Raw genomic sequence first — 13723 nt, 5'->3', positions numbered from 1 at the left:
GTGTGTTTGTTTGCGAAGGTCTGGAAAGCTACTTAGGAAGATTATGGGGGGCCAAAGTGCATGCCATGTCAACTCTTAGTACTGCTGCAGAACCAACTCTATGAGCCTCTCCCTTCCTCTGAATATCAAGTGAGATCTCCCCCTCCTCTGATGCTCTAAAGACTTTTTCTCAGGTTGAAAATAATTTCCCCTCCCCCGTCGCATTTATCCATTGCTGTAAGACTTACTAGTGAATGCCACCTCTGTATGCGGCACTGCAGAGTTAGCAATAAAGACAAACCGAGGTCCCATTTTCAAGGAGGCTGCACTCTAGTACGAAGTAGGAAGATAACAATAAACAGGTAAATAAGCGAGACACTGATAGATTATAATCAATGCTATGCTCATTTTAAAACAAAGCAAAACAAAACTCAAAACTACCAAGAGAAAAGTGACAGTCACCACATCCAGAAAGAAGAGCTGTGAACGTTTTGGTGCTGTTTTCATGCACACGTGAGCACTTGCACACATTCTACCACCAACTTAATGTGTAATACAGCTTTTTAAAAAAAATTGTGGTAAAATACACATAACATAAAATTTACCATCTTAATCGTTTTTAAGTGTACAGTTCAGTAGTGTTAAATACATCCACATTGTTGTACAACCAAGCTCCAGAACTCTCTTCATGTTGCAAAACTGAACCGCCAAACCCATTAAATGACTCCCTTCTCCCTCAGCACTCCCCCGTCCTACTTTACGTTTTTATGGCTCTGACCACTCTAGGTATCTCATAAAACTGGAATCATGCATTGTCTGTTTTTGACTGGCTTATTTCACTTAGCATAATGTCTGGAAGGTTTATCCATGTTGTAGCGTGTGTCAGAATTTCTTCCTTTTTAAGGCTGAATAATATTCCATTGTATGTATATACCACGTTTTGTTTATTCATTTGTCTCTTGATGGACACTTAGATTGCTTCTACCTTTTGGTTATTGTGAATAATGCTGCATGAATTTGGGTGTGCAAATATCTCTTTGAAATGATAGTACAACTTTTTCACTTACTATATGTTATACATGTTTTCACTTCACAAAACACAAGAAGAAATCATTTTTAATGATCAGAGAGTGTTTTATTTGTAAAGTGGGGTTTATTGAGGCATAATTTACATCCAGAAAAACTCACCCCTTTGAAGTTTACAGTTCAACAAGTTTTGACAAATGTCTACAGTCTTGTAACTAACATACAATCTATATAACATTTCCTTCAGTGCAAAAAGTTCCCTGTACCCCTTTGTAGTCAGTCATCTCCTCCAACATCTAGCCCCTGGCAACCGTTGATGTGTTCCATCCCTATGATGTAGCCCCCTTCCAGAATGTTATATAAATACAGTCGTATAATATGTAAGCTTGTAAGTCTAGCATCTTTCATTTAGCATAATGCTTTTGAGAATCATCCATGTCGTTGAATGCATCTGTAGTTTATTCCTTTCTACAGCTGAGCAGTATTCCATTGTATAGATGTACCACAATGTACTTATTCATTCACCTGTTGATGGCCATTTGGGTGATTATGAATAAAACTGCTACAAACACTCATGGGCAGAACTTTGTGGGGCCAAATGTTTTTATTTCTCTAGTAAAGATTTAGGAGGATTGTTTGTGTATTTTTATGTTGATAAGAAACCACCAAACCGTTTTCCAAAATGACTGTACCATTTTGCATTCCCACCAGCAATTTTTGAGACTTCCAGTTGCTTCTTTGCATAGTTTTTTCCTGTGCCTTATTTTATTTAATAAGCCCTTACTATTGGATATGGAGGACATGTCCAATTTTTCAGTTTTATAAACAACACTGTGATGAGCAGCCTTATAAATACGCCTTTGAGCGTTTATTCGATTGTTGCCTTGGGATGAAGTCTTAGAAGTAGAATTGTTGGGTCAAATAATATTCTTCTGTTCAATTTTGATTCATATTGCCCTCCAGAAAAGTTGTACCAAATACACAACCACCAAAAAAATTGAGCTTCAATTTCTCCACACTCTACCAATGCCCGTTTTTATTAATATTTAAAATGTGATAGGTAAAATGACTCATTGTTTCTTTAATATCTAATTCTTTGGTTACTATTGAGGATGAACATCTTTTATAATTTAGACATTTGTATTTCTTCTCCTGTAAATTGCCTGCTTGTGTTTTTGTCTATTTTTCTATTGTTATTTTAAGGGAGGATTATTAAAGCTTGTGTATTTGCATTTAGGTATTTACCCCTCGTCTTCGTATAGACTGCAATATTTATTCCAATTGGATCATCATTTACTTTTGTCTGTTCTTTTATTTTTATTTTTTTTTGTGAGGAAGATCATCCCTGTGCTAACATCTGCCAATCCTCCTCTTTTTTTCTGAGGAAGACTGGCCCTGGGCTAACATCCGTGCCCATCTTCCTCCACTTTATATGGGACGCCGCCACAGCATGGCTTGCCAAGTGGTGCATCGGTGCGCGCCCAGGATCCGAACCAGCGAACCCCGGGCCACTGCAGCGGAGCACGTGCACTTAACTGCTTACGCTACCGGGCCGGCCCCTTGTCTGTTCTTTTTCAATGCAAAATTTTAAATATGTTTGAGTTCAGTTAATCTTTTTCACTTTGTTTTTTTTGTTTCATATCAAAAGGCCTTTACTACCTCAAGGTTATAAAATATTTTCTCGTTATGTCATACTTTTTTAATAGTTATTAATTTTTTTGCCTTTAAATATTTAATTTTTAATTCTTAATACAATCCCGGCTCTGTCACTTACTAGCTGTGTGGTTTGGCCAAGTCACTTAACCTTTCTGTGACTTATTTTCCTTATCTGTAAAATGGGTATAATAGTAATACCAATGTCAGAAGATTGTTGGGAAGATTTAATGAGTTGATATGAGTACAGCATTTAGAACATTGCCCAGCATCTGGTCAGCACCCAATGTGTTGTTACTATTGTTGTTGTTAATTCATTTTCTACATGGCTGACTAGTTTCCCCAGCATCATTTATTGAGTAACCTATCTTTTTCTCATTTTATTTGAAAGATTCCCCTCAACATATAATAAATTTTTGTTTTTTGGTGAGGAAGATTGGCCCTGGGCTAACATCTGTTGCCAATCTTCCTCTTTTTGCTTGAGGAAGATTGTCCCTGAGCTAACATCTGTGCCAGTCTTCCTGTATTTTGTATGCGGGACGCCACCACAGCACGGCTTGGTGAGCAGTGTGTAGGTCTGTGCCCAGGATCTGAACCCTCAGACCCTGGGCTGCTAAACCGGAGCCACAAACTGAACCACTATGCCGCTGGACTGGACACTAAACATATAATAAAATTTTTGTACATGCTTGGATCTGCTTTTGTATTCTCCTTTTCCATTGATTAGTTTTTTCTAATGCCAAATTGTTGTAATTATGTAATATACTTAATATCTGACAGGAAAGGTCCACTCTCCTTACCTTTTTCATATTTTCCTTTATCCCCCTCATGTTAATTCTTCTAGGTGAATTTAAGAATCTGCCGCATTCCTCCCCCACCCCCAGGAATTCTAGTTGGGCATTTTATTGAGATTAAGTTAGATTGATAGATTAAATTGGGCCCAACGACCATATTTACATGATGAGTTTTCCCATCTAAAGCACACATTATGACTCTATTTATCCAAGTCTTGATTTTTGCTTCTCAGCAGACTTTTAGTTTCTTCACATAGATACAGCACATTTAAACAATTTTTTTTTTAGGTGCTTTTGTTTTCCATTGCTGTGGTTTGTTTTCTCTTTCTGTCTTCCCATTTTATTTATTTTTTTTGGTGAGGAAGATTGGCTCTGAGCTAACACCTGTTGCCAGTCCTCCTCTTTTTTCTTGAGGAAGACTGGTCCTGAGCTAACATCTGTGCCAGTTTTCCTCCATTTTGTATGCGGGTCGCTGCCACAGCATGGCTGACAAATGGTTTATGTCCGTGCCCAGGAGTCAAACCTGCGAACCCAGGCCACTGAAGTGCAGTGCGCTGAACTTAACCACTACGCCACCTGTCCAGCCCCCCATTTTATTTTTTGATGGTGATTAGCATATAGGAAAGATATGATTTTGCAGGTTTTGTTCTGTTACTGCCTACTTCACTGACACCTTTTGTGTCTAACAGCATCCAGTGGATACTCCCGAGCTTTCTAGGTAATCATACTGCAAATAATATTCCTTCTTTCTTTCCAAAATTTATACCTCATGTTATTTTTTATGTTATTAACATAGTGACATCAAACATCCTTTTCTAATTTCACTCTTGGCTGAAACTGCTTTTAGTGTTTCACTGCTAATTACGGTGCTGCCTCTGAGATTGCCTTCTCCCTCCTCCTCAGATCATGTTAAGTTTCTTATATTTCTATAATATGAAGAGTTTTATTTGAAAGTTAAAATTGCGTCATGAAATTCTATTGATGCGTTTTTTTCAGAACCTATCAATGACCAGTTTTTCTTCCCTGATCTCAAATGCTGTCTATGGTGATGGTTTATCAATGTCGAATCATTTTTGCCTTCACAGGGAAAGCTCCATGGCGTACTGTTCTTTTCGTATGCTGCCAGATTCTATTTGCTATTTTTTTTAAGGAGCTTGCATTTATATTTATATTTGGTCATAGTTTTTGTGTGTGCTCTGTCAGATTTTGGTATCAGAATCAGGACACTTTTTTATAAAAAGTAGGGAAGACTTTCTTCTGTCTCTAAGCCTGGGAAGAGTTTCTATAGCATCAGCAGTATTGTAGGGTGGCAAGGAAACTCTGCTTTGTTCCTGATTCACCACACAGTCCCCACAAACCCCCTCCTCATTCCATGTCTAAAGAAAGCCTGTTGGGTTTTTAATTTTTAAAAATGTATAATCCACTGGACACATTTTTCCTATTTTTCACTTTGACTGTCACCATTTAAAGATCTCTTTTGGGTTCTACAAAGCAGTGAGGGGTGTTGGTGCATAAATGTTAGAGTCCTGAACCCATCTGTCACTACATTTGATCTTCACCAAGTTACTTAATATCTCTAAGCCTGTTTCCTTATCTGAAAATGAGGACAATGACAGTACATACCTCATAGGGTCGTTTTAAGGATTAAATGAGATAATCCCACACAAAACACTTAATAAGTGCTCAGTGAGGGAAAAAAGGAAGGATTTTCTGTGATTCTTGATTCAAGGGCAAATTTCAAAAGTTAAAGAATCAGTAAGTTAAATTTGGGGGGAGAGCCAGTACGTGTGTGTAAAAATCAGTACCAAACAATTAAAAAGTTTTAATATTCCCACCACTCAAACACAATTCTGCCAGCTGAAATTCTTCAGTGTCGCTGACAGCTACTAACGAGTCTCCCCAGCTTGCTTTTAGTGGTTACATTAATGTCGCTAAATTTATTTTTTCTTTCCAAGAGTTAACTTTAGCCAGATTGGTCTAAACGATAAAATGAACCTGATCATCTTACACAGTAGGGGCTTGTCCTTGGAGAATGAGAGTGACCATTTTTTCATAACAGAGGAGACAATCTTAAACTTAGCAAGGATGGGTGGGGTGATAGCGAAGCAGGGTGGGAGGCGAGTTCAGAGAGAGGAAGACGGCTTTGCCACGCTCTGAACCAATCAGTGGCAATCCTTTGGGTCAGCCGAGGAAACAGAAGAGCAGGGTAGAAATGATGAGCCACCCCACTGACCAGGTGGGAGTGTCCCATCTCCCAACGGGTACTCTGCAGACTAGGGATCTGGGTGCAGTCAGCTGGCCCTTTCCCAACCTGTGCAGGGCTTGTGCTCATGAAGTACCTTCTAGAAGTCTAGCAGGTAGAAAGTAACACAGAAAAGGAGCAGACTAGGACTCGGGAATTGGGGCAGACACTCCCTCCCGTCCCCCTATCTTCCCTAGGTTGCACAGGGAGGATGACAGTTGAAAATAAACAGACAGGGCTTTTTCAAATGTTCTCTTAAAACTGAGGCTGAAACAAGCACGAGTCACTCCCATAAACCACAGAGAGTACGATGAGAAACTCCCTCCCTGGGACTATAGATGTGCCTATAATATCTACTCGGTTATCTAGGGGCATCTTCCCAATTTTAGAGGGGAGGGAGGGAGCAAACATCACCAAGAAGGTTGAGGTAGTGTCTCAGGTTGACTGGCCCCTGGCTGCCAGCCAAAGTCAGACATGAGAAAAGACACTGGAATGTCAAGGCAGCAGGACTTAGTGGAAGGAGGGCCAGATGCAGTGTTGGGAGACCCCAGTCTACTCAAAATCCAGCTCAATGGCACCACTTGTGGAAAGTCATCCTCAGTACTCCAGAGCAGGTAGTGTCCCCCTGCCTTTATAAGGACCTATGATGGTATCAGCTTAGTTGATTACCTGTCATTCTTCCCAGTGGACAGTAGACTAGCTTCCTGAGGGCAGGGATTCTTTTCTCACTCATTGGTGCATCTCCTTTAGAGTGATTTATCAGTTAGCTTTTGCTGCTTAAAAACTCCCACACCTTTTGACTTAAAACCACAAACATTTATTATTTCTCACAATTCTGTGGGTCATCTGGGCAATTCTCATGGTCTGGGTCAGCTTGACTGGAGCTGGATATAGTCTAGGATGGCTTTACTCATGTATCTGGAAGTCAGCAGGCTGATTGATATGGGGGACAGGGTTTGACTGGGATGATTCATTTCTATTCCACATGGTCTCTCTCCTCCACTGGGATAGCTTAGTCTTCTTTACCTGGTGGTCTTGGCTCCACAACACAGCAAGGGATGAAGGTCCCGATACACAAGCCATCACCAAACCTCTGCTTGCATCACACGTACTAATGTCCCATTGACCAAAGCAAGTCACAAGGCCAAGACCAGATTCAAGGGATAGAGGTATAAATTTCATCTCTTGATGGGAGGAGCTGCAAAGTCACATTGTCAAGAGGGATTTGTGGCCATTTTTGGAATCTACTACAAGAACTATGCTTGGCACACAGTTGGTAATCAAGAAGGCTTGTTGCAAAAATTAAGAGGTAAATAATGCCAAATTGGGTCATTGTCCACCCCTTTCTCCTCTGCCATTGGCACATCTACTTCCATGCTTCCCATCCATTGTTGGGATCTTTGATCTGGGACAAAACTTTAACCACTGGTTTAGAAAGTTTATTGCTCTTGACTTAAATATGATGGCTCCTTTCTGTCTGAGAGTTGCAGCTCACATTGGACCTCTTGGCCCTATCCATCTTGACGCTGGAGCTGTGCACACCTTGCTGGATTATAGATTATATCCTCAATCCTAGTCTTTGCTCTTTGAACAGATCTGGAAAAGGGGGAACCCTTTGTCTACCAAATCAGGGTCAGCCTTAGCTGGCTGCACTTCCTTCTGCCAGTTGCTGCCACATGGGTGCCCCCTGGTGGTTTCTTCTTCATAGCCCCACTCAAGGTATGAAATTCATCCTGCAAATTGCCAAAAAGTTGGATGGAATCAAGAGCCTTCCATGGGAGAGCTCCCAATGTAGTGGAAAGCGAGAGAAGGAAAGAAAAGAAACAAACAAAAAATTTAAAAATTACCATCTAGACCTTGTACCTGGTGAGTCCTTGCTTGTTTCACCATGACTTGGCCCAGAGAAAAGGGAAAGCAGCAAAATAAAGACAATGCATATAGAAGAGATCCATATCATTAAAAGTCAGGTGCTGGTGGGTAAGGAGCAGTGCTGTCCTCATTGAAAAAAAACGGTGGAGTTGGAAAAGGTGAGATGGTCTGTTGGCTGGATCAGATCATCCAGGGCCTGGTAGGTTCCCACCACGAGGCCCACGAAGCCCAGGATGCTGATCAGAGCGTCCTTGATGATGGTGAGGGGGCTCATGCCCTCCGAGTAGTAGGTGGTGATCTCCAAGAGTGGTGGGATGATGAGGGCCAGGGCACTGCTGCTCATGGAGCCCACCAGGGAGAGGACCAGGTCCAGACGGGGGATGAGGATGGCCAAGATGCCTGCAGGAGACATGGGATAGATGGATCATCCCAGGATTAGCCATGCTTTTAAAGTTTCTTTTTAGAATCCTTTTCTTAAAACATAAACTCGTTGTTTCTCATACATTCAGTTACATAAAGAAACCGTTGAAAGTCCTGTCATACCCCCAATAACATTCAGTGGAGGTTACACATTAAAAATTTGGTATGTCTCCTAATCATGTTTAAAATATACACATTCATACTGTTGGGAGGAAAAACTTTCCCTCTACCCACGTAGGTTCAGTAATGGGGGCCTGCGAATTTAACTGACACTAGACAGATTAACAGGAGAAAAGACAAAGTTTATTCAGTCTAGGGAGCCTTCAGATGAACTGGCCAAAGACAGGGCTTCATATACCCCTTTCATAAGGAGAAAGAGAGGGGCAGAAAGAGCTTCTGCACAAGAGCAAGGAGAAGGCATGACAGTTTCAGATGAAGTTTATTTAAGCAATTACTCAGTCTGTGATGATGGCTAGTCTCCTTTCTGTCTGAAAACCTCCCAAAGAGGGGATTTATGGCTGCTGTTTTTTTTTTTTTTTTTTTTTTCCTGTGGCTGCTGTTTGTTCAAACGTTTTTAGCTTAAAATAATTTTTACACCACTCAGGTGAATTTTGAATCCCTACGTAGTCAACAATGATTAAGCTCTTACTTAATAAATAACACTTAAATAACAGTGCTGGAAACTGTTTTGGGATATATCAATGTACAAAACAGACAAAAATTTAAAAAAACAACCCTGCCTTCGTAGAACTAACTTTGTAATAATTAACATGACTACAAGCACCTCTTAAGTGCAAACAATTAGAATCTGAAATTATTTATAGGAAATATTTATAGGGGTCTTCAGTTGGAACAAGATCGCAGGATCTCTTTAAAAGAGTGTCGTCTCCAGGTGTTACATACATGTCAGAAAACATCTAACAAAAACACAAAAAGATAAAGATTTTGAAATTATATTTTTTTAGTAGGATGTTTTACAGGCCTGGGCTTTTACATATTTTATTTTACTTGATGAAAAATTTTCACCAAGAAAGCCCAGAAGCCTCCCCCAGGCCTCCTGTGGAGGAAGTGTGTGGTATAACAGAAGGAAAACAGGTCTGGACGTCAGAATTCTGGTTTCTCTTCATGTGGCCTTTGGTAACTCTCCACCTCTTAGCTTGCTTCCTCATCTGCAAAATGGGGGTAAGCGATACCTGTCCTTTTAGGTATTATGGTTCATACTACAAATGGTGTTAAAGTTTTAAATGAGTTAATTGATGCAAAGCATTTTGAAAAGTTATCTCTATTATTATTTCAATTTATTTACTCATATGCACTGATTGGGGCAATGCATGCAGAAACCGTAGTTTTAGGCTTCAGGAATCATCTTCATATTTGGGACAAATTCCTTGATCTCTCTGCAATCTGTAAGGTTCTGAATGGTAGCGTCTCTGCCTCCTGGGGTAAACTGGGGACAAATCACTTGAAACGAAGACAATCAGTATCCAATGAATTATAGGGGCTGGTTTACAGCAAAAAGCCACAATCTCCCTGTGAGAGATTCTTTGATCACAATTAAAAGGAAGCTTAGGGACAGCTGGGCCATGGTCACACTCACTGCAGGAATCTCTATCATCTCCTTTGCCCCAGCAAAAATACTTGCAGAAACAGGACACCCCGGATCATGGGGCCTGGAACATGGGGAGGGTTGTGAGGGGGCGAGTGAGCTGAAGACAACATGTGAGCATGGGCCCGTCCACGGGGCAAGTCCAGGTGACTGCTGCCAGTGGGGAATGTGACCCTAGGCTTGCCAAATCATTTTGTTTTGTTTCCCAAAAAAATTAGAAATCTGGATTTGTGTGTGAGATCTCCCACATTTTTAATGTGGGCCCAAATTTCTGCAACATTGTGAGGGTCAAACAACAGCTCTGCTGCTGGATTAGACTCACTGGCTGCCATATTCAACCTCTGTCCTGGAGGTGAAGGGCGCTGGCTCTGGACTTAGATGAACTGGGTACAAATACTTCCTCTGCCACTTCCTGGGCAATTGCTTATCGCTCCCTGCTTCAGTTTTCTCATTTGTAAAGTAGGGTTTTTCAGAGTCTTACCTCAGAAGAGTTCCTGCAGGACTAAATAAAATACTGTGAAATATGGACTAAAAAGAGCTTAGCACAGTGGCTGGCACACAGTATGTGTTTAATAAATATCAGCTCTTATCATTATGATTACTGTTCCATAAGCTGTGTCACTCCCTCAGGCTAGACACCAGTAAATCTGTCTAATTAAGGACATGTAAGAATTAGGTTGTCTCTGAGGCTTAAACGAGTTACTAGTTGGAAAGCTGCAGTACGGTCCCTGAAATACAATTAGTGCTCAATCAATGCTGGTCATCAGGACTACCCTTTACCATCTGGCGGATTCCCGACAGACCTCAGGAAGAGAGCAACATTTCGCTCTGCCTTCTACTCACATGTCAGGCAGACCAGGGCGAGGCGGATGGACAAGTCCAGAGGCAGTGCCCAATGCTTGGACACCCGGGAGACGGCGAAGGGGATGATGATTTCTGCAGGGACGTAGAACTGCAGGGAGTAGGTGCACAGGATGCCGAAGACGTAGAGGAGCTTGACCCACTGGTACAGCCTGCGGGACAAACCAGAGCGATGCTCTCTAAGGCCACCATGCTCTGATACCCGGTCTCCTCAGAGCATTAACCTCTAACCTTGGGCTGCAGTTTCCTTGTCTGGAAATAATGGGGCAGGGCCTTCTAAGAGCCAAGATGGAGTAATGGCAGAGCACGCAGTGAAAATAGAGTGAAGCATCATGGATTTGAATGGAAACAGTGACAGAGTTATCTCTAAATAAAAGGAATCTTGAGCACGGGTATATACAACATCTTCACAGACCACTATCACTTGATGCTCAATTTTAGATTTTAGAAAGAGAGGCTCAGGCCAGGTACCTTGCCCAGGGAGACACAAGCGATAAGTGGTGAAGACCAAAAACCCTAGAAGAAAACTCTAGAAGACTCTGGTCCCTTGTGATCTCTGTCAGTCCTGAGGAATTCTCTGGATCCCCCGAAGCTCTTGGCACATAACAGGCCCTCAACAAATGCTTCTAGTAGGTTGAGAGAAGTGCAGAATCCCGAATCCTTGGGGGAAGAGGCAGTCTACAAATAGGGTTGTGGTGGGGGGGTTGGGGGATAAAAGGGGAGGCAGGGTTACTTGCAGGCCTCGGACTAGGGGCAAAGAGAGCATGTGACAGGGGATGTTGAGTTTTATCAAAGCCTTTTTGACCTATAGAGATGTGACTTTTTTCCTTTAGTCAACTAAAGTGGTAGACGCATCTCCCATGTTTAATAAATCTGTGTGCGTGCGTGTATGTGTGTGTGTGTGTGTGTGCGTGCATTTAGACCATTCCTTAAAAAGGGTAACTTCTACGTTTCTGTGTTTCTTGGTCACACTAGTCTTGCTGCCTGGAAACACCATTTTCCATCCGTCCAAACTCCACTGATTTTTTGAAATTCCTGTCTTTTGAGTAGGCACTACATGCCAGATAGTTTTAGACATGCCCAACTTAATCCTCATGATAACTCTGCTTTATAGATGAGAAAAGCAAAGGTCAGAGAGGTTGAGTAAATCATCCATGACTACAAGCTAGGAGGCAGTGCAACTGGGACTTGGACCCAGGAGTGCCAGAGTTATCCTTGTTTGGACAGAGTTGGACAAGATTCCTTATTGTCACATCCTGATGTACTTTCTTTCCTTGGAAGTCCCCAAGGCCTCTTTGCTACTCTGGAGGGCTTTTTCTTCTGTTCTATGTTATATTAGTGTATATACACTATCTACCTCTCCCCATTCCCACTGGATCACGAGCTGGAGAAGGTAGGGAAGCTCAAGATCACAGTCTACTCACATCAGCACCCTCCACACCCCATGTGCCTAGACTGGCATCTGCAGTAAATGATTGATGAATGACACTTATCAGCTTGAGAAAGGAGCCCCATTTAGGCAAGTTAAGCCTTCAAGTGATTCTTAAAAAGACAGGCATCCTGTAATTAATGACATGCCTCAGTGGGGGACAAAAGGCTGCGCAATGTGATCCGGGGTCATGGGTCTGTTTAGATACGGCACTGTTGAAGTCTGGGTCAGCTAACTGTTGCACAAATTGGGTGCATTTGAACATAAAACTTTTACAGTGGTCTGCCCTAGTTGGTTCCTGTTTTACTACTTTTTCATCCCAGCTACTCCGACTTGGCAGATGTGCACCATTGGGTGTGGCAAGCAAGACTTGGTAACACAGCCTTAGTAAATGTAATTGGAGGTGTTGCCACCCACCGATTCTGCTCTCCGTGTCTCTTGCCCTCCCCTAGCGCCCCTCCCTTCTCTCCTTAGGTGACCGAGGACTCTCACTTCTTCCCTCTCTTCCTAAATCATGTTCTTCTTCATACTAAGCTATCAAAGCGTCACTCAACATGGTAGGCTGTTGTTGAAGGAAGAGCTCTCTGGACAGAGAATCCAGAGCCCAGGGTTCCAACAGCAGCTCTGCTTCTCACTGTGGAGGCCCTCTAGACCTCAGCTTGCATCTGTGGAAGGGAGGGAGAAGTAACCTACATGTTCCCGTCTAGCCCCGAGTCCCCATCCCTTGCGGGCCTGTGAAGTTACCAGCAGTTGGGCAGGTTAAGGGTTATGCTGGCCTTGATGTCATTTCCAAACCGCAGGTAGCCCAGAGCCCCGATGCCAATGTACATGGCAGTGATGATGGACATTCCCAAATACAGGATGGCTGGGAAGTGGCGGGCATCCTTCATCTTGTTTTCCAGAGGCAGAACCTAAGAAATATCACAGTGTAAGAAGAGAAGGGGAGAAAGCAACATGAACATAAAGAAGAAAGGCATGCCACTTCTGGGTATATATCCAGAGGAACTGGAAGCAGGGACTTGAACAACTATGTTCACAGCAGCATTATTCAAAATAGCCAAAAGGTGAAAGCAACCTAAATGTCTACTGAATGGATAAACAAAATGTGCACACACAAAATATACAAAAGTATATTATTCAGCCTTAAAAAAGAAGGAAATTCTGGCACATGCTACAGCATGGATGAACCTTAAGGACATTATGCTAAGTGAAATAAGGCAGTCACAAAATGACAGAAACTGCATGATTCTATTTACATGAGGTACCTGGAGTAGTGAAATTCATAGAGTCAGATAGTAGAATGGTGGTTTTCAGGGACTGGGGGCAGCGGGGGGTGGGGTGGAATGAGGAGTTATTGTTTAATGGGTACAGAGTTTCAGTTTTGCAAGATGAAAAGAGTTCTGGAGATGGATGGTGGTGATGATTGCACAATAATGTGAATGTACTTAATGCCAATGAACTGTATACCTAACAATAGTTAAAATGGTAAATTTTATGTTAGGTATATTTAAGGTAAGATGGTAAATTATATATTAGGTGATCTTATGTTATGTATATATAAAGAAAAAGAAAGAAAGAAGGAAAGGAACGCCTGGAATTACAACATGAGCCCTGGACCATTCCGAGCTGGAGGGGCCCCTCAGACTGTCCACACCAAGGAGCTCAGCCCCCTGGGGCATCCCAGTCTGGCCAGCAGATGCATTGTGGTCAGCATAGGTTTTAGACAATGGAATATGAATGCCTTTAGGACAAGATTCTTCCCCCATTCACCAGGCACACCTCTCCCCTCACACTGACATATATCTGGCCTCTTCACCCGCGTTGCCTTTCAAAGGCATTTGAGT

At 42.1% G+C, this 13723-nt stretch overlaps 1 protein-coding gene across 1 annotated transcript in view; it reads right to left on the bottom strand.

Annotated features, from left to right (window-relative positions):
• Positions 1-5839: 5839 nt before the first annotated feature.
• Positions 5840-13723, bottom strand: part of SLC36A2 (solute carrier family 36 member 2) — a 28185-nt gene continuing 20301 nt past the window's right edge. The window contains exons 8-10 of the mRNA XM_004428632.3: positions 12624-12790; positions 10433-10602; positions 5840-7962 (exon numbers count right to left, since the gene is read on the bottom strand). Coding sequence (XP_004428689.1) covers positions 7691-7962; positions 10433-10602; positions 12624-12790 — 609 coding nt within the window. The 3' untranslated portion in view covers positions 5840-7690. The remainder of the gene's footprint in view (positions 7963-10432; positions 10603-12623; positions 12791-13723) is intronic.

The sequence above is a fragment of the Ceratotherium simum genome, chromosome 4, assembly GCF_057802395.1.
Source record: "Ceratotherium simum simum isolate JZ-2026a chromosome 4, ASM5780239v1, whole genome shotgun sequence".
Taxonomy (NCBI): Eukaryota; Metazoa; Chordata; class Mammalia; order Perissodactyla; family Rhinocerotidae; genus Ceratotherium; species Ceratotherium simum.
The sequence above is the reverse complement of the archived record's forward strand: the minus strand, read 5'-3'. Positions and strand labels throughout refer to the sequence as shown.